Source organism: Callionymus lyra, chromosome 7, assembly GCF_982586985.1.
Source record: "Callionymus lyra chromosome 7, fCalLyr1.hap1.1, whole genome shotgun sequence".
NCBI classification, from domain to species: Eukaryota; Metazoa; Chordata; class Actinopteri; order Syngnathiformes; family Callionymidae; genus Callionymus; species Callionymus lyra.
The window spans coordinates 23,417,596-23,443,544 of NC_141824.1; the positions used below are offsets into that span (position 1 = coordinate 23,417,596).

The following is a 25,949-nucleotide window of genomic DNA, read 5'->3' on the forward strand; positions in this document are numbered from 1 at the left end:
TAGCGAAAGACCCGGAAACACTATTATCCGGGTCTTTTCACCGCTAGCGTACCGTGTGTCGTTCAGCGTGCGTTATGCGTGTTTGAGTCAAGTTCGGTGGTCGCAAAAAGCGACGCTTAAGAGACAAATTCTGCGAAGATATCGTTTGTTGGATTGAAGAACTCTTAAGGGGAGCCAAGAAAGCACGGTGAGTTATGCAACATTTCTTACCTTTGAACAGATCGCAAGATGCTAATTGTTTAGCTAAAGCTAACTCCTCGATTCATGCACGCTCGGCCTAATCGGCGCCTTTATGAAATCACTATCGATAACAAATACTTTTCGGTGCAACATTCGTGTAAAGTTATTTTCAAATGAACAACAGTAATAGGCCATTCAAATAAAGAATAATTACTCTTTGGTAAGTTATGAAGTCGTTTCACTTTATACGCCATATTGCTAAGCTAATGCTAGCCGCCATTGCAATGGTAGCGATGAATGGAGACAAAGTAGTTTTACAATTTACATGTAACGCATGCAACGATATATGCCCTTTATAATATATTTTTAAAACTATATTGATTGCCATTAAATGGTAATTTGATAAGATAATATTTTCAGTTTGTTTACATCACACAAGAACAAGACAAGTCCGCACATTGTTAATCGGCACTGAATTCAGAAAAAACATCTTACACTTCACCTATTTATTTTGATATATACCTGGATTTTTCTTTCTTTCAGATAAGGTGCGATGGCTGCCCCTTTCCCATTCAGAGTTCCCCCTCCAGGGATACCTCTGGGTGTGCAGCCTGCATCGCAGATCCCAGACTTCATGTCAGAAGAAAAACTTCAGGAAAAAGGTTTGCTTGCTCACTTCATCATTTATTTTTGCTGTATATTTTTCTGCACGTTGGCTTAATCATGTTTTAACCATGGTTTGCATGTGCCTTTTTACAGCAAGAAAATGGCAGCAACTTCAGGCAAAACGCTACTCAGAAAAACGAAAGTTTGGCTTTGTGGATGCTCAGAAAGAAGATATGCCACCTGAACATGTTCGGAAAATTATTCGGGACCACGGAGACATGACCAACAGAAAATTCCGTCATGACAAAAGAGTGTACTTGGGGTAAATATCCAACAATCCGGTGTCTTAACATTTTTATAGTACTTTTTGCTAATTGAGATTTTCTTCTTCTGAAACAGAGCCCTCAAATACATGCCTCATGCTGTGCTAAAACTACTTGAGAACATGCCGATGCCCTGGGAACAGATCAGGGATGTGCCAGTATTATACCACATCACTGGAGCCATTTCATTTGTCAATGAAATCCCGTGGGTCATTGAACCAGTGTACATTGCTCAGTGGGGGTAAGTCACTTGTGTACATGAATACCTAAATTTATTGTTAAAACCCTAATTTATTTACTAATCTTGTAACTAATCATAGGACCATGTGGATCATGATGCGTCGAGAGAAACGTGACCGCAAACACTTCAAAAGGATGCGATTTCCACCCTTTGATGATGAGGAGCCTCCACTGGACTACGCTGACAACATCCTTGATGTGGAACCACTTGAAGCGATTCAAATGGAACTGGATCCAGATGAGGACGGTTCAGTTGTAGAGTGGCTCTATGAGCATCAACCTCTCAAAGAAACGGCAAAGTAAGTGGTCCTTGTTTTTTTAAAAATGGACATTTTGTTGATCAAGAAAATACTCATTGATCGTTTGCTTTATTTACAGATTTGTCAATGGGACAACTTACCGCCGCTGGCAATTTACTTTGCCCATGATGTCCACACTCTACCGTCTTGCTAACCAGCTTTTGACAGACCTGGTGGATTTCAACTACTTCTATTTGTTTGACCTCAAAGCATTCTTCACCTCCAAGGCTTTAAACATGGCCATTCCTGGAGGACCCAAGTTTGAACCCCTGGTTCGAGATATCAATCTCCAGTAAGATCAGATAATCTTGTACTAACAAAAGAAGACAACTCTTCAACATTTTGTGTTGATAATGGCTTTTGTAAATTTCCATAGGGATGAAGATTGGAATGAATTCAATGACATCAACAAAATCATCATCAGACAGCCCATCAGGACGGAGTACAAAATTGCCTTCCCTTACCTTTACAACAACTTGCCACACCATGTTCACTTGACTTGGTAAGAAACATTAAATTGCATGTTTCAAATATCGGAGCAAATGTGGCGTAAACTTTTTTTATTTTATGATTGATAAAATGTCTTCTTTTAAGGTACCACACACCAAATGTGGTGTTCATCAAGACGGAGGATCCAGATCTGCCAGCTTTTTACTTTGATCCCCTCATCAACCCAATCTCACACAGACATTCTGTAAAGGTGCGTGTTGCTTGTTGTCGATCTTGGATGTCATTTGAATTGAATGGGTATGCAGGTTATCAAGTTTTCTATGAAACCTCCCACGAAGACGCACTTTCAGTATATTCCTGTTTGTGCGTAAGATTTGGAGGGAAATTAAAATGAGTGATGGTTAATATTGACCAAAAACAACTGCACAGTTGTTGTTGGTACACTGTCAATCAGACATTATCTGTTTCAGTTAAATAAATTGCCTGAATATCTAAATGCATCAAATTCAGTTTTTAGTTATATTTTTGCTTTTGTATTAACTTCAGAGTCAAGAGCCCCTTCCAGATGATGATGAAGAGTTTGAGCTTCCGGAGTACGTGGAGCCCCTTCTGAAAGAGACTCCACTTTACACAGACCACACAGCCAATGGCATTGCTTTGCTGTGGGCTCCAAGACCCTTCAATCTTCGTTCAGGTCGCACCAGAAGGGCCATTGACATCCCACTGATCAAGAACTGGTAAGAAAGCTTCTTGTTGGTTGTTACATAAATTTAGTTTTTTAAAAATCTGTTGACTATTTTAAAACTTTATATTTAGTCTTGTGTGTAAGATTTTTTTTTTGTATTTTCTAGGTACCGTGAGCACTGTCCTGCAGGACAACCAGTGAAGGTTCGTGTTTCGTACCAGAAACTTCTCAAGTATTATGTCCTCAACGCTCTCAAACACAGACCACCGAAGGCCCAAAAGAAGAGGTAAGTAAAACGACCCTTTGTGGGTCAAATTGGCTGGTCCATAATGTACTCATTTGACAATTGTTATTGCTTATTTTTGTTTCTCTGGCCCTTAGTTACACATTTTACTTAATTCCTAGTGTATGCATGAAATATGGGATAAAATATTCTTGTGAACTAGAATGATTTGATTCAAGTTTATCTATGTTGTGTTTACAACAGCAGCATTAAAAGTTTCTTATACTGATTTTAGAATACAGATACCCCAGCCAGTGAAACTAATTGAATAATAATTTACTTCATTTCTAAATGTTTGCTCTTTAGTTAAATTACTTTTGATATTAAAAATGTGGATTCGATGAGAACATGTAGTAAGATTTACCAATTTCTGTCACATAAAGCCTCCAAAGACATTGTTGAAATGATAAATCCTTAAAAATGTATTTTCTCACTTTAACTTTAAAAACTGTCCACCAGGTACTTGTTCCGTTCCTTCAAGGCGACCAAGTTCTTCCAGTCGACAAAACTGGACTGGGTGGAAGTGGGTCTTCAAGTTTGCAGACAAGGCTACAACATGCTCAATCTGTTGATTCACCGAAAGAACCTCAACTACCTTCATCTTGATTACAACTTCAACTTGAAGCCCGTCAAGACCCTGACCACGAAGGTATAAAAACATTTTCAGATGACTTGGGTCTATGTAAAAGGGTGTTTATTTACAAACCCTGTGCTAATATTTGCTTTACAAAGAATTGTTTTATATTGATTTACAAAATAAGCTAAGCCACTTAAGAAGAAATTTAATTTCTGTGCTTTTCTTTTTCCTCTGTAGGAGCGTAAGAAGTCCAGATTCGGAAACGCTTTCCATCTCTGCAGGGAGGTGTTGCGACTCAGTAAGCTGGTCGTGGACAGCCATGTCCAGTACAGACTTGGAAATGTGGACGCTTTCCAGGTATACTTTATTATATTTCTCCATTTATATTGAATCTGTCAATTTGTATGTGATTCAGATTTATTGCCAGTGTTGTAAATGCAGGACCGGATTTTGTTGTGGTGGCACTGAAGCACACTTGGACAATAATTTGGTTTCTCTCTTGTAGCTGTCTGATGGTCTGCAGTACATCTTTGCTCACGTGGGTCAGCTTACAGGCATGTACCGTTACAAGTACAAGCTGATGAGACAGATCAGGATGTGCAAAGATCTGAAGCATCTCATCTACTACCGCTTCAACACAGTGAGCATAGCTTTTGTCCTTTGGGGAATATCCTAATCTTTTCAAGATAACAGTAAACATTGTTCTCCTCCTTGTTTTTAAGGGTCCTGTGGGAAAAGGACCAGGCTGTGGTTTCTGGGCACCTGGCTGGAGAGTCTGGCTGTTCTTCATGAGGGGCATCACCCCTCTGTTGGAGAGATGGCTTGGAAATCTGCTGGCCAGACAGTTTGAAGGTAAACACTCGCGTTCAAAATGTCCTGAACACAACTTTAAAATAAAGAAGTAAACTGCATAGTTCTGCTAATTCTGTGTTTTTAAAAAAGAAACTGTTCATGATGTCAACAGGGCGTCACTCAAAGGGTGTGGCCAAAACGGTCACCAAACAGCGTGTGGAGTCCCACTTCGATCTGGAGTTGCGTGCTGCAGTGATGCACGACATCCTTGACATGATGCCAGAGGGCATCAAGCAAAACAAGGCCAGAACCATCCTGCAGCATCTCAGCGAGTCATGGAGGTGCTGGAAGGCCAACATCCCCTGGAAGGTGAGTGATCTCGAAGGAATAAAAAGTTTTAGAAAGCTTGACATTTGATGTCTTAATTCAATGTTGGCTTTTTTTCTATTTTTTAAATTTGTCATTCAGGTTCCTGGCTTACCAACTCCAATTGAGAACATGATCCTGCGCTACGTCAAGGCGAAAGCCGACTGGTGGACCAACACTGCACATTACAACCGGGAGCGAATCCGCCGCGGGGCTACTGTTGACAAAACGGTGTGCAAAAAGAACCTGGGCAGACTCACACGTCTGTACCTGAAGGCCGAGCAGGAGAGGCAGCACAACTATCTGAAGGTATTGGCCCTTTCTACTTATTTGTAAATAAATCCTCCTACAAAGGCGCACTTGCATTGGTTTGCTTGTCTGTGCGTAACGACAGGAGGAAAATCAAAATGAATGGTGGTGTTTTAAAACTGAATGTTCAGTTATAACTCCACCTTTCAAACATGCTGATTTGCTTTGAGAAAAAAAAGGTGTTTATTGTACAAAGTTTTTATTCTAGTATTATTTTTATGCAGGATGGACCCTACATCACAGCTGAAGAAGCGGTGGCTATTTACACCACAACTGTTCACTGGCTGGAAAGCCGTCGGTTTTCCCCAATTCCCTTCCCTCCTCTGTCCTACAAACACGACACCAAACTGCTCATCCTTGCCCTGGAGAGACTCAAGGAGGCCTACAGGTGAACACACTCTCAATGCAACTATCCATTAAGACTTTATATTGTGTCGTCTCAAGTAAATGAGAATTGTTTGTGATCTTGTAGTGTGAAGTCGCGACTGAACCAGTCCCAGAGAGAAGAGTTGGGTCTGATTGAACAGGCATACGACAATCCTCACGAGGCTTTGTCAAGGATCAAGCGTCACTTGCTCACCCAAAGAGCTTTCAAAGAGGTCAGAATCAAACGGATCTTTTCATTAGATTTCTAAATCATTAACTAATCTATATTTTAAAACTATAATACAAAAGCCTTTATAGATTATAAATGAATTTTGCTCCTTTCACAGGTCGGCATTGAGTTCATGGATTTGTACAGCCATCTGGTACCTGTGTACGACGTGGAGCCATTGGAGAAGATCACAGATGCCTATCTTGATCAGTATCTGTGGTACGAGGCAGACAAGAGACGTCTTTTCCCACCATGGATCAAACCCGCTGACACTGAACCTCCCCCACTGTTGGTCTACAAGTGGTGCCAAGGTCAGAATCATTTAATTTCCTCCGTATAATCTAATTTGCGCCATTTCAAAAGAAATTTATAACTTGTACTTGAAATTTAAACTTTATTTTTGTTTCTTCAGGCATTAACAACCTGCAGGATGTGTGGGAAACTGCAGAAGGAGAATGCAATGTGATGCTGGAATCACGCTACGAAAAGATGTACGAGAAGATCGATCTGACGTTGCTCAACAGGCTGCTGCGTCTCATTGTGGATCACAACATTGCTGATTACATGACAGCAAAGAACAACGTGGTCATCAACTACAAAGTAAGAAAACCTTTTCTTTTATAATTATCCGATCAATGTTCATTTGTTAATGTATTGTCACTGCTGTGCTTAATATTTGTTTTAAATTAAAGTGCCTCCTTTCTGTCTATTCCAGGACATGAACCACACGAACTCCTACGGTATCATCCGAGGGCTCCAGTTTGCCTCTTTCATTGTGCAGTACTACGGCCTTGTGATGGACCTGCTGGTGCTTGGACTGCACCGTGCCAGTGAGATGGCCGGTCCACCACAAATGCCCAACGACTTTCTCAGTTTCCAGGACACGGCAACGGAGAGTGCTCACCCCATCAGGCTTTACTGTCGTTACATCGACCGCATCCACATCTTCTTCAGGTAAATTGTGTTAAAATGTCTCTTTCTGGAATATAGAACAATCTAAAGTTTTTTCCTTCATTAGATTCTCTGCTGATGAGGCCAGAGATCTAATCCAGAGGTACCTGACTGAACATCCGGATCCCAATAATGAGAACATTGTGGGCTACAACAACAAAAAGTGCTGGCCTCGTGACGCCCGTATGAGATTGATGAAGCATGACGTCAACCTGTGAGTTTTTGTTTTAATATTTGATCGGAACATGTTTTTAGGACTGCATAGCAAAAATGTATTTTCTGTCCTTGTCTTACACAGTGGGCGTGCAGTCTTCTGGGACATCAAGAACCGTCTGCCCAGGTCTGTGACGACGGTCCAGTGGGAGAACAGCTTTGTTTCAGTCTACAGCAAAGACAATCCTAACCTGCTTTTCAACATGTGTGGCTTTGAGTGCCGCATTTTGCCCAAGTGCCGAACCAGCTATGAGGAGTTCACTCACAAGGACGGCGTGTGGAATCTTCAGAATGAGGTGTGCATTCATAAACTGAAATATTTTTTGTGTCAAAATTGTGTTTATAAAGATGTTGTTTTCCCTGCACAGGTCACTAAGGAGAGGACCGCTCAGTGTTTCTTGCGCGTGGACGATGAGTCAATGCAGCGCTTCCACAACAGAGTCCGTCAAATCCTGATGGCTTCAGGCTCCACCACCTTTACCAAGGTCGGTCATCGAAAACATGTCTACATGATTGGGGAAAAAAATATAAACTGTAGTTCTCAAAGCATGACTGGTTCTCTTTTACTTTAGATTGTGAACAAATGGAACACCGCTCTGATTGGCCTCATGACATATTTCCGTGAGGCTGTGGTGAACACCCAGGAACTCTTGGACCTGCTCGTCAAGTGCGAGAACAAGATCCAGACTCGTATCAAGATCGGTCTGAACTCCAAAATGCCTAGTCGATTTCCACCGGTGGTGTTTTACACCCCCAAAGAGCTTGGTGGCCTTGGCATGCTGTCCATGGGCCACGTGTTGATTCCTCAGTCTGATTTGAGGTAAATCTTTGACACAAAGTGTTCATGTTGTTTTTGGTGGGGGATTTAATTAAACATCTTCTCTGTCATCAACAGGTGGTCCAAACAAACAGACGTGGGCATTACCCACTTCAGGTCCGGAATGAGTCACGAAGAGGACCAGCTCATCCCTAACTTGTATCGTTACATTCAGCCTTGGGAGAGCGAGTTCATCGACTCTCAGAGGGTCTGGGCTGAATATGCGCTCAAGAGGCAGGAAGCCATCGCACAGAACAGGTAGGAACTCCACAGACAAACGAAGAACTTCATTAATGCTCTGCAATGCATGTATATTTATAAGTTTGTTTATGCCTGCAGGCGTCTCACTCTAGAAGATCTTGAGGATTCCTGGGACAGAGGCATCCCACGTATCAACACACTTTTCCAGAAAGACAGACACACACTGGCTTACGACAAAGGCTGGAGAGTCCGGACAGATTTCAAACAATACCAGGTTACTATAACTAAATTAAATTTTCCCTATAAGATTTTGTTGGTCGTATTATATACATTTATGGTAAGAAAGAACATTTAACCCATTTTCTGTTCGATTACAGGTTCTGAAACAGAATCCATTCTGGTGGACCCATCAGAGACACGATGGCAAACTGTGGAACTTGAACAACTACCGCACAGACATGATCCAAGCTCTGGGAGGTGTTGAAGGCATTCTGGAGCACACGCTCTTCAAGGGCACGTACTTCCCCACCTGGGAGGGTCTTTTCTGGTGAGTCAAAGTGCCATAACATCTGTCTTAACACTCGATAAGTTTCTCTTTTGAGTTATGTTAAATTTGGTGACGTTTGTCGACTCAAATTAAATGAAAGTTGTCTTTTTGGTTCACAGGGAGAAGGCCAGTGGCTTTGAGGAGTCAATGAAGTGGAAGAAGCTGACGAATGCTCAGAGATCTGGTCTTAACCAAATTCCCAATCGTCGTTTCACCCTTTGGTGGTCTCCTACCATCAACAGAGCCAATGTACGCACATTTATATTTGATCAAATTTCATCAACCGCCTGAAAGTCTTTGTTGTGACTGGTCTCATTAACCTTCCTCTGCTTGTCTACAGGTGTATGTGGGTTTCCAGGTGCAGCTTGACCTTACTGGAATCTTCATGCATGGCAAAATCCCTACTCTCAAGATCTCGCTGATCCAGATCTTCAGGGCTCACTTGTGGCAGAAGATTCACGAGAGCATTGTGATGGATCTCTGTCAGGTGGGCTTTTATTCTTTCTAAACCATCTTATGTTGCAGAAACATCTGTATGAAAGAAAATGTATTTTTCTGCAGGTCTTTGATCAAGAGCTTGATGCCCTTGAAATTGAGACAGTCCAGAAGGAAACCATCCATCCCAGGAAGTCTTACAAAATGAACTCGTCTTGTGCTGACATCCTCCTCTTCGCATCCTACAAGTGGAATGTCTCCCGTCCATCTCTGCTCGCTGACTCAAAGTATGGCTTGAATTTGTAAAAAGCTTTTTGTTAGTGGAAGTTGAGCCTGTGTTTAATCTGCATTTTTCTCCCACAGGGACGTGATGGACAGCACCACCACGCAGAAGTACTGGATTGACATTCAGCTGCGTTGGGGAGACTACGACTCTCATGACATCGAGCGTTACGCCAGAGCAAAGTTCCTGGACTACACCACGGACAACATGAGTATCTACCCGTCACCCACTGGCGTGCTCATTGCCATCGACTTGGCCTACAATCTTCACAGGTCAGTTAAAATTATGTATTTTTGACCAATTATTAATCAAGGTGATCGTATTTGTTCCTTTTTTGTCATCTACATGCGCTTGTTTAACGGATGCATCAAATCCTTCACACCTTCTTACTAACTTGTTTCACATTTACGTGAAAGATTCTTGCTAATACTATCGTCTTAGTTGTACTTTGTCCTTTTGCTGATACAATTTTGTTTTAGTAATCTAAGTTCAACTCTATTCTTGTTGCAGTGCCTATGGAAACTGGTTCCCGGGAAGCAAACCCCTGATCCAGCAGGCAATGGCCAAAATCATGAAGGCCAACCCAGCCTTGTACGTGTTGAGGGAGCGAATCCGCAAGGGTCTGCAGCTGTATTCATCTGAGCCCACTGAGCCCTACCTGTCCTCCCAGAACTACGGTGAACTCTTCTCTAACCAGATCATCTGGTTTGTGGATGACACCAACGTCTACAGAGTCACCATCCACAAAGTGAGGACTTGAATCATCTAGGCAGAGTTTTTGCATCTCAAGTGTTTGCTGCTGGGTTTACTGATTTCACTACCTTCTCTTTAATCAAGTCTGTGTTTGTTCCTCCCCTATTCAGACCTTTGAGGGTAACTTGACAACGAAGCCCATCAACGGAGCCATTTTCATCTTCAACCCCAGGACTGGTCAGCTTTTCCTCAAGATCATTCACACGTCTGTATGGGCGGGACAGAAACGTCTGGGACAGGTATGCCCCCCTCTTTTGGTTTTTTCAATGACCCTCTTTCACAAACATTCTGTTTCAATTCATGTTGTCATTCACAATATTAAGTGTATTCTGCACCAAATGTTTGAGTGGAATCATGCAACATTATTTGTTATTCATCCTTGCAGCTGGCCAAGTGGAAGACAGCTGAGGAAGTTGCTGCCTTGATTCGCTCCCTTCCGGTGGAAGAGCAGCCGAAGCAGATCATTGTAACCAGGAAAGGCATGTTGGACCCTCTTGAGGTATGATTGACAAGCTCTGCTGCATGACAACAGCCTTACATGTCTTCATGAAATAATTTCATTATCTATCTCTCCAGGTTCACTTGCTTGACTTCCCAAACATCGTGATCAAAGGCTCCGAGTTGCAGTTGCCCTTCCAGGCCTGTCTGAAGGTGGAGAAGTTTGGAGACCTGATCCTGAAGGCCACAGAGCCACAGATGGTGCTTTTCAACTTGTACGACGACTGGCTCAAGACCATCTCGTCTTACACAGTGAGTTGAACTTCATGCTTTCATCATATCTCTCTGTGTTAGATCTCAATCACTGAATAACAAGAAGTGAGTGTGATAATCTCTTTTCATGCTTTGGGGCTTAATATCTTTATCTTTTAATTATATCCTTGTTTGTCGTCCTTTAAACCCTGCCATTAAATTCCTTTCTTTCAGTTCCATTGGAAGTTTCTGTATAATTGTTGACATCCATCATTTCTATTCCTTATCTTGTCCTAAACCCTGACATCTTTACAGGTCAACATGAACATTTATCTACTTTGATTTTGGCCCTCTGCCATTGAATTTAACACATTTGATTTAGACCGTCATGACTACAAGTTCATTACTATCTGTCTGTGTTAATAGAATTCTTGTGATTCTTTGTAGGCCTTCTCTCGACTCATCCTGATCCTCAGAGCGCTCCACGTCAACAATGATCGCGCTAAAGTCATCTTGAAGCCTGACAAAACGACCGTCACCGAGCCTCATCATATTTGGCCCACCCTCACTGATGAGGAGTGGATCAAGGTGGAGGTGCAGCTCAAAGATCTCATCTTGGCCGACTATGGCAAAAAGAACAAGTATGTATTTGTTCATTATATCGCTTAATTGACATGTGTAATGGAAATCTGACCGAACTATTCTGTCCAGCGTCAACGTGGCCTCACTGACCCAGTCAGAAATCCGTGACATCATCCTGGGTATGGAGATCTCTGCTCCCTCACAGCAGCGACAGCAGATCGCTGAGATCGAGAAGCAGACCAAAGAGCAGTCCCAGCTCACTGCCACCCAGACTCGAACCGTCAACAAGCACGGCGACGAGATCATCACGTCCACCACCTCCAACTACGAAACGCAGACCTTCTCCTCCAAGACGGAATGGAGAGTCAGGTGTGTACATGTTCAAAGTTTTGTTAATGACACATTTTTTTTGTTTTTAACTTAATCTTATTTGTAATTTCTCCTCAGGGCCATATCTGCTGCCAACCTCCACCTCCGAACAAACCACATCTATGTGTCGTCTGATGACATCAAGGAGACCGGCTACACTTACATCTTGCCCAAGAACGTCCTCAAGAAATTCATCTGTATTTCTGATCTGCGAGCTCAGGTATGTCAAAGTTTTCTTTTTTTCCGGAATTCATGTTTTCCTAGCAAGTACCTGCTCAGCAAAACATGACTTGATTATTCTTACAGATTGCTGGTTACTTGTACGGCACCAGTCCACCAGACAACCCACAGGTGAAGGAGATCAGGTGTATCGTCATGGTTCCTCAGTGGGGAACCCATCAAACTGTCCATCTTCCTAACCAGCTGCCAGGACACGAATATCTGAAGGTAAGAGCCACAAGTTTCATTGTTAAGTCCTCAGTTTCATTCGTTTTCATTAAATGTCTGAACATTCATAACCATCTGCTCAACCCTTGCAGGAAATGGAGCCCCTCGGCTGGATCCACACTCAGCCCAACGAGTCTCCTCAGCTGTCTCCTCAGGATGTCACCACCCACGCCAAGGTCATGGCAGACAACCCATCATGGGATGGAGAGAAGACCATCATCATCACCTGCAGGTATGCATTTCCCTGAAGACCACATGGACCCAGAAGAGCTTGCGCGTTACAATTATTTATTAATTTTTTTTCTTGACAGTTTCACTCCAGGCTCCTGCACCCTCACAGCCTACAAGCTGACACCCAGCGGATACGAGTGGGGTCGACAGAACACGGACAAGGGCAACAACCCTAAAGGCTACCTGCCATCACACTATGAGAGGGTCCAGATGCTGCTCTCTGATCGCTTCCTGGGCTTCTTCATGGTCCCTGGCCAGGTCTCCTGGAACTACAACTTCATGGGTCAGTAATCTTGTTTATTTGTGTAGGCTTTCCTGGACTGCACTTGATTTGTGACTACTGCGAAAGTAAACTATTGATGTTTCCGCTCATCCCATCGGTCAATGACATGGATTTTTACTGTGGCATTCAAAAAGACACTAAAGTCTCCATCTTGTTTTCTAACTGTAGGTGTGCGACACGACCCCAACATGAAGTACGACCTGCAGCTGGCGAACCCCAAGGAATTCTACCACGAAGTCCACAGACCATCGCACTTCCTCAACTTTGCCTCCCTGCAGGAGGGTGAGATCTACAACGCTGACCGGGAGGACATGTATGGCTGAGCTGAAGTCCTGACAGGGCAATGTGGGCCCAAAGTCCTTGTAATATTTCGAGTAACTTGTGTTTAGAAATTTTTATGTGAAGGCTCTTGGATCTTTTTTAGCTTTTTTCTTTTTTTTCTACAAGTGTTCGTCATTACCCCCCCGTTCCCCTACTTGACCCCCCTCTTTCAATAGTCTGTGCAGTTTGTGATGTTGTCAGGTCACAGCAGATTGTTTTCAGCTCACTGTATTTAATCAATGTCTCTATTCCTGATCAGACCCACTTTCATTTTCCATTTTTGTTTTTTGGAAAATGAAATTGACGGATGTATGTTCATGCTGTAATGAAACCATGTCGTGTACATCCTGTGACTTTAAATAAAGAACATCAATTTTGTACCAACGTTTGAGTAAATGTTATTGTCTTAAATATGAAATGTATTGATGTTTTAAGATTAACACGACAGAACCTTCTCTTAAATGTCAACATGTATTTAAATGTATGTTGGTATTTACATTTGCTGCTTGATATTCTCACCAAGTAGTTACACATTTGTTTTTTACAAATGGATTACAATCCATTTTCCTTAGTTCATTGGTCTATTTAAATCATGTTTTCCATGCCATCAAATGGCTGTAAATGCCTCTAGGTTAGCTGGAGTGAGTGTAGAAAAAGGTCATGAATTAAACTACAACTGTGAGGAAATGGAATTTTCACGCTCAGCAGGACTCACTCCACGGGACACACTGTACTCGAGTTACATTGGTCAGCAGAGGAGGAGGGTCCCACAGAACAAGTGCTTGTTTTTCAGATCCATGTGTTTGTCAACGAGATCACACCAGTGGAGTGACAAGTGACGCACATTGACTGCCACGCGGGGCAGACGAGCTACTTTCACTAACCACACACACACACGAGCATGTCGATGGTGGCCAGTCATGGAGGTTCCAGCGTCAAGTTCCGAGCCTAAAGTCAGCTGCTTCGAGAGGAACTTCTCCGCGCTGACGGTGGACGACGTGTACGAGATCGCCAAGCAGATCGGATCCGAGGTGGAGAAGCTCATCGACGGACACGGCAAGGACAGCGTCGAGGGTCTGGTGCCCAAAATAGTCAAAGTGTTGGAAATCGTGGAGAGTTTCGCGTCGCGGAATAATGCCCACAAGCAGCGGGAGGAAGAGCTGCTGAAGACCTTCGAGGCCATCCAGCTGCAGCAGCAGAAGAAGCGGCCGCTGAAGGAGGGAGAGGAGGCGGCGGACAGGAGCGAGATACGGGTGAGCGTTATTACCGTGTAGCGTGGGAAACCACCGGAGAAAATAAATAGCACGACCACGTCTATTATTCACCAACTGTTTTATATTTTCCCAACGAAATCAAAATGCAACAAGTGGTTAGCTTCAGTATTCCTATAATTTATATTTTATTTATATATTATAAAGACGTCGTTAGCTAGGTTAGCAAGATGGTATAGTGAGGCGTTCGCGTGACGTTTGTGTGTAGGAATCTTGACTTCGCGAAATAAGTGTAACTGCTTTTTTAAAAGATAGAAGTTAAAAGTTATTTTTATTTTTTAAACAAGTGTTTTTATACACAGCCGTAAATTCTACGCCTGTTTACGGGACCTTAAAGTAACATTCACACATTCTTACAAACGTCACGCAGTGTCGTCCGGGTAACAGTGAACATGCCATTTTCTATTTAGCTTAATAGTTTTGTATAATTATTATTTATGACAAGCTTTTAAAATAAGCGACCAAATTTAATTCAAAATTTCATTATGGGTTGTAAATACCCTCTTCTGTTTTCTATTGTTTTTTTATAGCCTTAAAAAATAACCCTTTATTTATTTTTTGTTAATCATTTTAACGTATAACAACATTTACGCATAATTTTCCTTTTCCCCCCCATATTTTATATTTACCCTTTTTTTGGAAGAAACTTTTATGAAAAAACATGCCCTTTATCAAGCTTTTATATATTTATTTTACCTTTGTTACAAAACGTCATTGTATAATGATGTACCTATTGTACTATTGTAAAGTAGCTAACTTTGGAATAGGCTGAGATATGTGTTGTTTTTCTCTGAATTTTCTATTGAATCACTTTGAATTCTAGAAATGTCTTTTGGTTTGATACATGTCAGTCCTTTAACTTTCTCCGGGCATCCCTGCAAGATCATGTATTGGGTCATCACTGGCAGCTGGATCGACATCTGGAGTAACTTAACTGAAAACGAGACACACCCAATCTGAAGTAAACATGTCGTAGCAGCGTGTTTTTTCATTAGTTTGTAATGGAGGAGCTTTTGTCTTCGTCCTTGTGTGATTTGAATCTTGTTGCTGCTGTAGGAGTTGCAGGAGAACGAGCAGCGATGCAGGAGGAAGTGCGACGAGCTGAAGGTCCAGATCCAGCAACTTCAGGTGGACAAAGATCAGCTGCAGAACCAACTGAAGGGCACGCACACTCATGATGGTACGATCAACTAATAATAGTTTTTTGTTGAACTATGCAGATTTAAAGCAGATTAGAGCCTTTTTTTGTAAAAGCAGTAAAACTGGTCTTTGTTGACACAAAAGTCAAAGCTAAGTTAAACAACTAAAATAAGAAGATAAATTCAAACATATTAGCACAGCACATGTTAGGCTAAAGATATTACATTTAATTTTATTCCTTATAGTTTTTAAACATTCTTATTATTGATAACCAATATTTCAGGCCTTGATTATTACACATTGAGTATTCTGTAATTACACCTCTAGCTACCAAAAAAAAGGCTAAAACAGAAGTAAATAGAGTTTTCACGTACTTTAATTATGTTAAAACCCTGAGCTACAGTATGTTTATCAAATCTCTTGCATATGAAATTATTATATTTGTATTACTGCTGGTGTTTTAACTACTGCTTGTGTGGGAAAGTAATATGAGTATTAGAGATGTCTCCATCCAGGTACTGGTCCGTAGAAGTAAACGCCACCACCGACCTTGAACTCCTTCAAGTGTGTGTTTGGTTGAAATCTGCTGCTTAAGATCATTAACGGTGAAACAGCTGTGTTTCAGAAAGGATTCAGGCAGACATGTAAACTCTGTGTTATTCTCACTTGTGTACAAGTAAAATGTTTGACTTCAAACCAGATCTGATTTCTGGTCTTTGTTTAGTCAAATTGTAAACCAGATTCCTAACCTGACATTAGGTAATAAGGTTATAATACTTACGACTGCTCTGCTTGTTTTTAAATATTTCTTATATTCCCACATACGTCTCCACCGACCTCTTTCTCTCTCTCTTATGATACCATGTGATCCTTTCAGTCACTTTCCACAGAACAGTTGATAAGATACGAAACAGGTGAACTGAAAGTTATGTTCGGCATGTTTGTGTATTGTGTAACAGTATTCAGAGACATCCTTAAGATTCTCAACAGTGTCCACTATCGAATCATATACACAAGAAGTATTTAATTTTGTTGATGTTCCATTTTATTTCACTTGTTTGTACAACAATACTGAAATACTAATGGGGTCCCATTAAATGAAACAAATAAATGAATTAAAAGCATTTATTATTCAAGTACTCAAGTGTGTGTGTGTGTGTGTGTGCAGACCGAGTTCAGCGCCAGGAGCGAGAGGTGATGCTGAAACTGAAGGAGGTCGTGGACAAGCAGAGGGACGAGCTGCGAGCCAAGACTCAGCAGATCAGCTCCGTCTCCAAGGAAGTGGAAGCGGTATGAGAGTCACACTTGTCCTCACCGTAACTCAATCACGACTTTTAATAAGGAAGATGGCGCGCACGTGTCTGTAAATTAGGGCAGAAACCTCAAAAGAACTAGATTGACACGTTTGGCTCTGTTTTTATCGTGAACTGTGTACAGCGGAATATTTTTTTTATCAACAAACAGGACACTTGAACATCCTATAATGTTTACGATTGTGGGTGCAAAGGTTAGTTTTTTCACCCACACCATTTTTTTCCAATGATTGCTGTAATTCACGTGCTGAAAGTTTGTTGCTCCCACAGAGGCAGTCTGTGTTTTGTGTGTACACCAGTGTGTGCGTGTGTGTCCAGGCTTGTCTAGCACGTGACTTGAATATCAGCCCTAACTGGGTGTGTCTGCTGAAATGCTCTGTCTGAGTCTTTGGATCTCTGGGGAATTCCATATTGAGAAAAACTCACAGACTTATATCAGTGACATCAGAATATTGAAAGAGTTGAAAGATTTTTATTGATTGAAATGTTATTTGTTTAGCATTGCATTTAATTTAAAAAAATATATATTTATATATTAAACAATTGAATTTTCTATTAAATAATTGGGTTGAATAATTTACGTGTGAAGAAGGTTACATTTTATTTATTTATTACTTATAATACTTTTAATAAATCTTTTAAATTAATGATTTTATTTTACGCAGATTTTGATATAATAATTCAAAAGTTAAATAAAAATTATTTCTTTCTTTAAAAGTCTTTAAAATTCAATCGAAAAAAGACAACACTATTATACCAAAATTTCTTTATTGAATTTGAAAGGCTGAGAATGGAAAAAAAAACATTCAGTTCAGAAATATCGAATGTTATGTGCAAAAGAAGTTAATTCATTTAGAAAATGTTCCTATTTTCTTAATTAGACATTTCAATAAACACGAATTTAACCCTAGTATTATAGAAATTCTTGACTTCAATAATATAACAAATAATAAAAAAAAACATTTAGTTAAAAAAGCTAATCAGAATTGTAATATTTTAAATGTTAAATTCAACCGTTCTTTCCATAGACACTGTTTTGTATTATTTAAACAATCACATTTGAAAGTGTGTGTGTGTGTGTGTGTGTGTGTGTGTGTGTGTGTGCGTGTGTGTGTGCAGCTTCAGGAGCAGCTGGACCGCTTCATGAAGATGAACGGCGAGCTGCGACACCGACAGAACGTGCTGCAGACTCAGCTGAAGAGCACCGTGGAGAGGAAGGCAGACATGGAGGCCGACCTCAAGCAGAAGAGCAAAGAGATCGAGAAGCTTCAGGCTCACCTGGACAGAACCAACAGTAACTTCCTGGTATGAAGTTCAAGTTTAAGGAGGCGACTTTGACGAAACCATCCATCGAAGCATAAAAATATCAAAGTGATGAGCAATACAAGCTTTTATCAATGTCATGTGATCCACTGCTTGATTGATCACACCTTCTTTGGCCATGTGTTAGACTTCTGACTTAGATTTATTAGAGCTTCAACATTTACTACTTTTATAAATCCAGATCATGATCTGAAGACATTTTCCCTTATGCATTTGTGTTATTTTAAATGTATTTTTATGTATTTATTACAAAATGACTTCCTCATCATATCAGATAAATACTGAAAAGTCATTCTCCTCCTTGACTCTCTTTCAACAGTCGAGTCCAGCTCCAACATTTACTGAGACGACAGCGACGACAACGGATGAACTCAATGATTCAGACCCGCTGTGTTTCACCAAAAAAGAAGTGCGTGACATCCTTTTTGAGAGGAACGAACTGAAAACCAACCTCTTCCTGGTGCAGGAGGAGCTCAACTACTACCAAAGGTTTGTTTTATAGGCATGTTATTCACACGTACTTTACTGATGAGATGTAAAGTACTGTATTTAGATGAGACATTGTTTTAGGGTTACTATATAAGTTACTTCACTAGTATTGTCATGTGTGTATGAACATTGTTTTAGAGTTACTATATAAGCTACTTCTCTAGTATTGTCATGTGTGTATGAACATTGTTTTAGAGTTAGTATATAAGTTACTTCACTAGTATTGTCATGTGTGTATGAACATTGTTTTAGAGTTAGTATATAAGTTACTTCACTAGTATTGTCATGTGTGTATGAACATTGTTTTAGGGTTACTATATAAGTTACTTAAGTCACTAGTATTGTCATGTGTGTATGAACATTGTTTTAGAGTTAGTATATAAGCTACTTCACTAGTATTGTCATGTGTGTATGAACATTGTTTTAGGGTTACTATATAAGTTACTTAAGTCACTAGTATTGTCATGTGTGTATGAACATTGTTTTAGAGTTACTATATAAGTTACTTCACTAGTATTGTCATGTGTGTATCAACATTGTTTTAGAGTTAGTATATAAGCTACTTCACTAGTATTGTCATGTGTGTATGAACATTGTTTTAGGGTTACTATATAAGTTACTTAAGTCACTAGTATTGTCATGTGTGTATGAACATTGTTTTAGAGTTACTATATAAGTTACTTCACTAGTATTGCCCTGTGTGTATGAACATTGTTTTAGGGTTACTATATAAGCTACTTCACTAGTATTGTCATGTGTGTATGAACATTGTTTTAGGGTTACTATATAAGTTACTTCACTAGTATTGTCATGTGTGTATGAACATTGTTTTAGGGTTACTATATATGTTACTTCACTAGTATTGTCATGTGTGTATGAACATTGTTTTAGAGTTACTATATAAGTTACTTCACTAGTATTGTCATGTGTGTATGAACATTGTTTTAGGGTTACTATATAAGTTACTTCACTAGTATTGTCATGTGTGTATGAACATTGTTTTAGGGTTACTATATAAGTTACTTCACTAGTATTGTCATGTGTGTATGAACATTGTTTTAGGGTTACTATATAAGTTACTTCACTAGTATTGTCATGTGTGTATGAACATTGTTTTAGGGTTACTATATAAGTTACTTCACTAGTATTGTCATGTGTGTATGAACATTGTTTTAGAGTTACTATATAAGTTACTTCACTAGTATTGTCATGTGTGTATGAACATTGTTTTAGGGTTACTATATAAGTTACTTCACTAGTATTGTCATGTGTGTATGAACATTGTTTTAGAGTATCTATATAAGCTACTTCACTAGTATTGTCATGTGTGTATGAACATTGTTTTAGGGTTAATATATAAGTTACTTCACTAGTATTGTCGTGTGTGTATGAACATTGTTTTAGGGTTAATATATAAGTTACTTCACTAGTATTGTCATGTGTGTATGAACATTGTTTTAGAGTATCTATATAAGCTACTTCACTAGTATTGTCATGTGTGTATGAACATTGTTTTAGAGTATCTATATAAGTTACTTCACTAGTATTGTCGTGTGTGTATGAACATTGTTTTAGGGTTAATATATAAGTTACTTCACTAGTATTGTCATGTGTGTATGAACATTGTTTTTGGGTTACTATATAAGTTACTTCACTCGTATTGTCATGTGTGTATAAACATTGTTTTAGGGTTACTATATAAGTTACTTCACTAGTATTGTCATGTGTGTACAAACATTGTTTTTGGGTTACTATATAAGTTACTTCACTAGTATTGTCATGTGTGTATGAACTTTGTTTTAGGGTTACTATATAAGTTACTTCACTAGTATTGTCATGTGTGTATAAACATTGTTTTAGAGTTACTATATAAGTTACTTCACTAGTATTGTCACGTGTGTACAAACATTGTTTTTGGGTTACTATATAAGTTACTTTACTAGTATTGTCATGTATGTTTGAACTTTGTTTTAGGGTTACTATATAAATTACTTCACTAGTATTGTCATGTGTGTATGAACATTGTTTTAGGGTTACTATACTGTATAAGTTACTTCACTAGTATTGTCATGTGTGTATGAACATTGTTTTAGAGTATCTATATAAGCTACTTCACTAGTATTGTCATGTGTGTATGAACATTGTTTTAGGGTTACTATATAAGCTACTTCACTAGTATTGTCATGTGTGTATGAACATTGTTTTAGAGTTACTATATAAGTTACTTCACTAGTATTGTCATGTGTGTATGAACATTGTTTTAGAGTTACTATATAAGTTACTTCACTAGTATTGTCGTGTGTGTATGAACATTGTTTTAGGGTTACTATATAAGTTACTTCACTAGTATTGTCATGTGTGTATAAACATTCTTTTAGGGTTACTATATAAGTTACTTCACTAGTATTGTCATGTGTGTACAAACATTGTTTTTGGGTTACTATATAAGTTACTTCACTAGTATTGTCATGTATGTTTGAACTTTGTTTTAGGGTTACTATATAAGTTACTTCACTAGTATTGTCATGTGTGTATGAACATTGTTTTAGGGTTACTATAGAAGTTACTTCACTAGTATTGTCATGTGTGTATGAACATTGTTTTAGAGTATCTATATAAGTTACTTCACTAGTATTGTCGTGTGTGTATGAACATTGTTTTAGGGTTACTATATAAGTTACTTCCCTAGTATTGTCATGTGTGTATGAACATTGTTTTAGAGTTACTATATAAGTTACTTCACTAGTATTGTCGTGTGTGTATGAACATTGTTTTAGGGTTACTATATAAGTTACTTCCCTAGTATTGTCATGTGTGTATGAACATTGTTTTAGAGTTACTATATAAGTTACTTCACTAGTATTGTCGTGTGTGTATGAACATTGTTTTAGGGTTACTATATAAGTTACTTCACTAGTATTGTCATGTGTGTATGAACATTGTTTTAGAGTTACTATATAAGTTACTTCACTAGTATTGTTGTGTGTGTATGAACATTGTTTTAGGGTTACTATATAAGTTACTTCACTAGTATTGTCATGTGTGTATGAACATTGTTTTAGAGTTACTATATAAGTTACTTCACTAGTACTGTCATGTGTGTATGAACATTGTTTTAGAGTTACTATGTAAGTTACTTCACTAGTATTGTCATGTGTGTATGAACATTGTTTTAGAGTTACTATATAAGTTACTTCACTAGTATTGTCATGTGTGTATGAAAATTGTTTTAGGGTTACTATATAAGTTACTTCACTAGTACTGTCATGTGTGTATGAACATTGTTTTAGAGTTACTATGTAAGTTACTTCACTAGTACTGTCATGTGTGTATGAACATTGTTTTAGAGTTACTATGTAAGTTACTTCACTAGTATTGTCATGTGTGTATGAACATTGTTTTAGAGTTACTATATAAGCTACTTCACTAGTATTGTCATGTGTGTATGAACATTGTTTTAGGGTTACTATATAAGTTACTTCACTAGTATTGTCATGTGTGTATGAACATTGTTTTAGAGTTACTGTATAAGTTACTTCACTAGTATTGTCATGTGTGTATGAACATTGTTTTAGGGTTACTATATAAGTTACTTCACTAGTATTGTCATGTGTGTATGAACATTGTTTTAGAGTTACTATATAAGTTACTTCACTAGTATTGTCGTGTGTGTATGAACATTGTTTTAGAGTTACTATATAAGTTACTTCACTAGTATTGTCATGTGTGTATGAACATTGTTTTAGAGTTACTATATAAGTTACTTCACTAGTATTGTCATGTGTGTATCAACATTGTTTTAGAGTTACTATATATGTTACTTCACTAGTATTGTCATGTGTGTATGAACATTGTTTTAGAGTTACTATATAAGTTACTTCACTAGTATTGTCATGTGTGTATGAACATTGTTTTAGAGTTACTATATAAGTTACTTCACTAGTATTGTCATGTGTGTATGAACATTGTTTTAGGGTTACTATATAAGTTACTTCACTAGTATTGTCATGTGTGTATGAACATTGTTTTAGAGTTACTATATAAGTTACTTCACTAGTATTGTCATGTGTGTATGAACATTGTTTTAGAGTTACTATATAAGTTACCTCACTAGTATTGTCGTGTGTGTATGAACATTGTTTTAGGGTTACTATATAAGTTACTTCACTAGTATTGTCATGTGTGTATGAACATTGTTTTAGAGTTACTATATAAGTTACTTCACTAGTATTGTCGTGTGTGTATGAACATTGTTTTAGAGTTACTATATAAGTTACTTCACTAGTATTGTCATGTGTGTATGAACATTGTTTTAGAGTTACTATATAAGTTACTTCACTAGTATTGTCATGTGAATGAACATTGTTTTAGGGTTACTATATAAGCTACTTCACTAGTATTGTCATGTGTGTATGAACATTGTTTTAGGGTTACTATATAAGTTACTTCACTAGTATTGTCATGTGTGTATGAACATTGTTTTAGAGTTACTATATAAGTTACTTCACTAGTATTGTCATGTGTGTATGAACATTGTTTTAGGGTTACTATATAAGCTACTTCACTAGTATTGTCATGTGTGTATGAACATTGTTTTAGAGTTACTATATAAGTTACTTCACTAGTATTGTCATGTGTGTATGAACATTGTTTTAGGGTTACTATATAAGTTACTTCACTAGTATTGTCATGTGTGTATGAACATTGTTTTAGAGTATCTATATAAGCTACTTCACTAGTATTGTTGTGTGTGTATGAACATTGTTTTAGGGTTACTATATAAGTTACTTCACTAGTATTGTCATGTGTGTATGAACATTGTTTTAGGGTTACTATATAAGTTACTTCACTAGTATTGTCATGTGTGTATGAACATTGTTTTAGAGTTACTATATAAGTTACTTCACTAGTATTGTCGTGTGTGTATGAACATTGTTTTAGAGTTACTATATAAGTTACTTCACTAGTATTGTCATGTGTGTATGAACATTGTTTTAGGGTTACTATATAAGTTACTTCACTAGTATTGTCATGTGTGTATGAACATTGTTTTAGAGTTACTATATAAGTTACTTCACTAGTATTGTCATGTGTGTATGAACATTGTTTTAGAGTTACTATATAAGTTACTTCACTAGTATTGTCGTGTGTGTATGAACATTGTTTTAGAGTTACTATATAAGTTACTTCACTAGTATTGTCATGTGTGTATGAACATTGTTTTAGGGTTACTATATAAGTTACTTCACTAGTATTGTCATGTGTGTATGAACATTGTTTTAGAGTTACTATATAAGTTACTTCACTAGTATTGTCATGTGTGTATGAACATTGTTTTAGGGTTACTATATAAGCTACTTCACTAGTATTGTCATGTGTGTATGAACATTGTTTTAGGGTTACTATATAAGTTACTTCACTAGTATTGTCATGTGTGTATGAACATTGTTTTAGAGTTACTATATAAGTTACTTCACTAGTATTGTCATGTGTGTATGAACATTGTTTTAGGGTTACTATATAAGCTACTTCACTAGTATTGTCATGTGTGTATGAACATTGTTTTAGGGTTACTATATAAGTTACTTCACTAGTATTGTCGTGGTTCCAGGGAGATCCTGAACGAGGAAAGGTGTCCAGGGTTCCTCCTGGAAGCGGTTCGCTCGGCCATCACAAAGAGGAGAAAAGTCATTAAAGCAAAGATGTTGGGGATTCCAGTGATGGAGTGCATCAGGTACTTGACCCACATTAATGTTTACTAAATCTAGAGCAAAATACACGCAGCTATGCTGTTGTAATCCCAAGTAAAATCTTTATCTTGGTCTCCAGCGATGAAGACGAGCAGAGTTCTCCGTCAGAAATAGGCAGCACAGAAGTGGACGGGATTGAAAAACCTGCGGAGTCTCGAATCCGAAACCTGTGAGTGAGATTTTTTAACTTCCTCAAATGTATGTTTGTTTCCCTTTCTCGTCTGAATGCAGTGTCATGATGATGATGCTCATACACAACAGCTCAGACATAGTTTCAGTTTATTTCATCATTTGTCGACTCACTCACTTCTTGTCAGTCCTGAGTTATATTTAGCTTTAATCCCTCTCGGCTAATCTGACCCGCTCTGTCCTTCTCGACCGCAGCTTTGGCTTCCTGACGCGGTCGGGCAGCAGCCGGAGTCCCACTCACATGCCCACCTCGGGGTCCACCTGGGAGCTCATCGGCGACCTGGAGGCCGACGTGGACTCGGATCAGCCGTCCTGAACCTAAACCAGACCCCGTGACAATCACTGTGAGCCAAGACGACTGTCCAGATTAGATGTGGGGAAGAAATTCTTTTTACTTTTTGTTGGCCTTTTATCAACCTTCCTCTTTCCTTCAGACAAATGTTCCCTTTTTCTGCGGAATCCACCAGTTTTTGTTTTAAAGAACACAACAAAAATACACTAGACGATAAAAACAAATATTTTTAAAGATGGAAGGATATGTAGTGTGTAGTTTTATTTCAGATCATCACTTATTTTTAAATCTACAGAGCTTTTAAAAGTATATATTTCCATGAATTCTCGTTTTTGTACTGAAGTTCGCCTGTTCTCCACAAGGGGGCATTATTTCCTGTATATATGATAAACCAAAGTGTTTTGCCTCTCAAGCCATATTTACAAGAACCTTCATAGTATATTGTCTTTGTGAGTCCATAACAAAACAAAATGTTTTTAAACTCATTGTTTTAAGGTGCTTTAATTATACTTTGTGAATGTATTAAGTCAAATAATTCATTTATCTTTTGTAAAGTTAAACAGGAAAATACATTTAACAACCGGAACAATCAACTTCACTCAGGCTATTTTAAAGAATTCATGTTTTAATTTAAGTTAAATGTTTTAACCTGTCAAAGAAAATATATATTGTGTTGAACTGAAGTGGAATAAATTGATATTGGTACTTTTTAAATGTCTGGATTATCTGTTCTGACGTTGGTACTGTATGTTGTGTGCTTGTTGATGTTAAGACCAATGATAGGAGAATCCGTTTCATGACCAAGCCAGAGTCAGTTTGATGCTGACACACAAGTTAGTAAAAGTGTGCACCGTAAAGAAAATATGAAAGAATTTAGATGTCAAAAATTATTGGAGCGCCAAATGATCCCTGAGGAACACCCCAAATAGAATCACAAACCCTTTTTCTTTGTTTTGTAAACAAGACGGCTGTTCTATAGAGTTCAATGTGTTGTAGAAAAATATTAAATGTAAAATAAATGTGCAGTGTAAACTATTTAATTAAAAAATACATTCAGTTAAAAAAATTAAATATAAAAAAAAAGATTGAAAACAATTACATCACAAAAATGTAATTGTAAAAAGATTTAGTGTAAACAATGAAATGTAAAAAAAATTAAATGAACAATTAAATCCCACAAATGTCAAGGTAAAAAAATCTATGAAAATTGAGTGTAAGAAATTCATTTCCGAAGTCTGATGACACACGATTACTTCAACACACATTGTTAAAGTTGTGACACATTCTACTAAAATTCATTTTCAAGTTTTATCTTCTTGAAGATTCCGGGACTCGAAGTTGTGGTCATACTGTA

The 25,949-nt window shown here is 38.3% G+C and overlaps 2 protein-coding genes across 2 annotated transcripts; both read left to right on the plus strand.

Moving 5' to 3' along the window:
* Positions 1 to 45: 45 nt before the first annotated feature.
* prpf8 (pre-mRNA processing factor 8) lies at positions 46 to 13,212 on the plus strand. Its single transcript, XM_087796295.1, has 43 exons — positions 46 to 187; positions 724 to 842; positions 940 to 1,108; positions 1,186 to 1,350; positions 1,430 to 1,648; positions 1,728 to 1,940; positions 2,025 to 2,150; positions 2,243 to 2,348; positions 2,645 to 2,835; positions 2,950 to 3,069; positions 3,526 to 3,715; positions 3,881 to 4,000; positions 4,149 to 4,283; positions 4,366 to 4,495; positions 4,608 to 4,804; positions 4,904 to 5,110; positions 5,335 to 5,498; positions 5,583 to 5,709; positions 5,824 to 6,016; positions 6,118 to 6,305; positions 6,421 to 6,659; positions 6,724 to 6,870; positions 6,955 to 7,165; positions 7,238 to 7,354; positions 7,442 to 7,689; positions 7,765 to 7,944; positions 8,026 to 8,161; positions 8,265 to 8,434; positions 8,554 to 8,683; positions 8,775 to 8,921; positions 8,996 to 9,156; positions 9,233 to 9,424; positions 9,663 to 9,900; positions 10,016 to 10,144; positions 10,291 to 10,404; positions 10,482 to 10,655; positions 11,043 to 11,236; positions 11,307 to 11,546; positions 11,625 to 11,766; positions 11,853 to 11,993; positions 12,086 to 12,225; positions 12,305 to 12,507; positions 12,676 to 13,212. The coding sequence occupies exons 2-43, from the start codon at positions 734 to 736 to the stop codon at positions 12,828 to 12,830; spliced, it is 7,017 nt and encodes a 2,338-aa protein (XP_087652421.1). The 5' UTR covers positions 46 to 187; positions 724 to 733; the 3' UTR covers positions 12,831 to 13,212.
* Positions 13,213 to 13,639: 427 nt separating this feature from the next.
* Positions 13,640 to 25,309, plus strand: rilp (Rab interacting lysosomal protein). Its single transcript, XM_087795165.1, has 8 exons — positions 13,640 to 14,081; positions 15,156 to 15,279; positions 16,408 to 16,529; positions 17,672 to 17,857; positions 18,195 to 18,364; positions 23,976 to 24,098; positions 24,194 to 24,283; positions 24,499 to 25,309. The coding sequence occupies exons 1-8, from the start codon at positions 13,749 to 13,751 to the stop codon at positions 24,617 to 24,619; spliced, it is 1,269 nt and encodes a 422-aa protein (XP_087651291.1). The 5' UTR covers positions 13,640 to 13,748; the 3' UTR covers positions 24,620 to 25,309.
* The last annotated feature ends 640 nt before the right edge of the window (positions 25,310 to 25,949 follow it).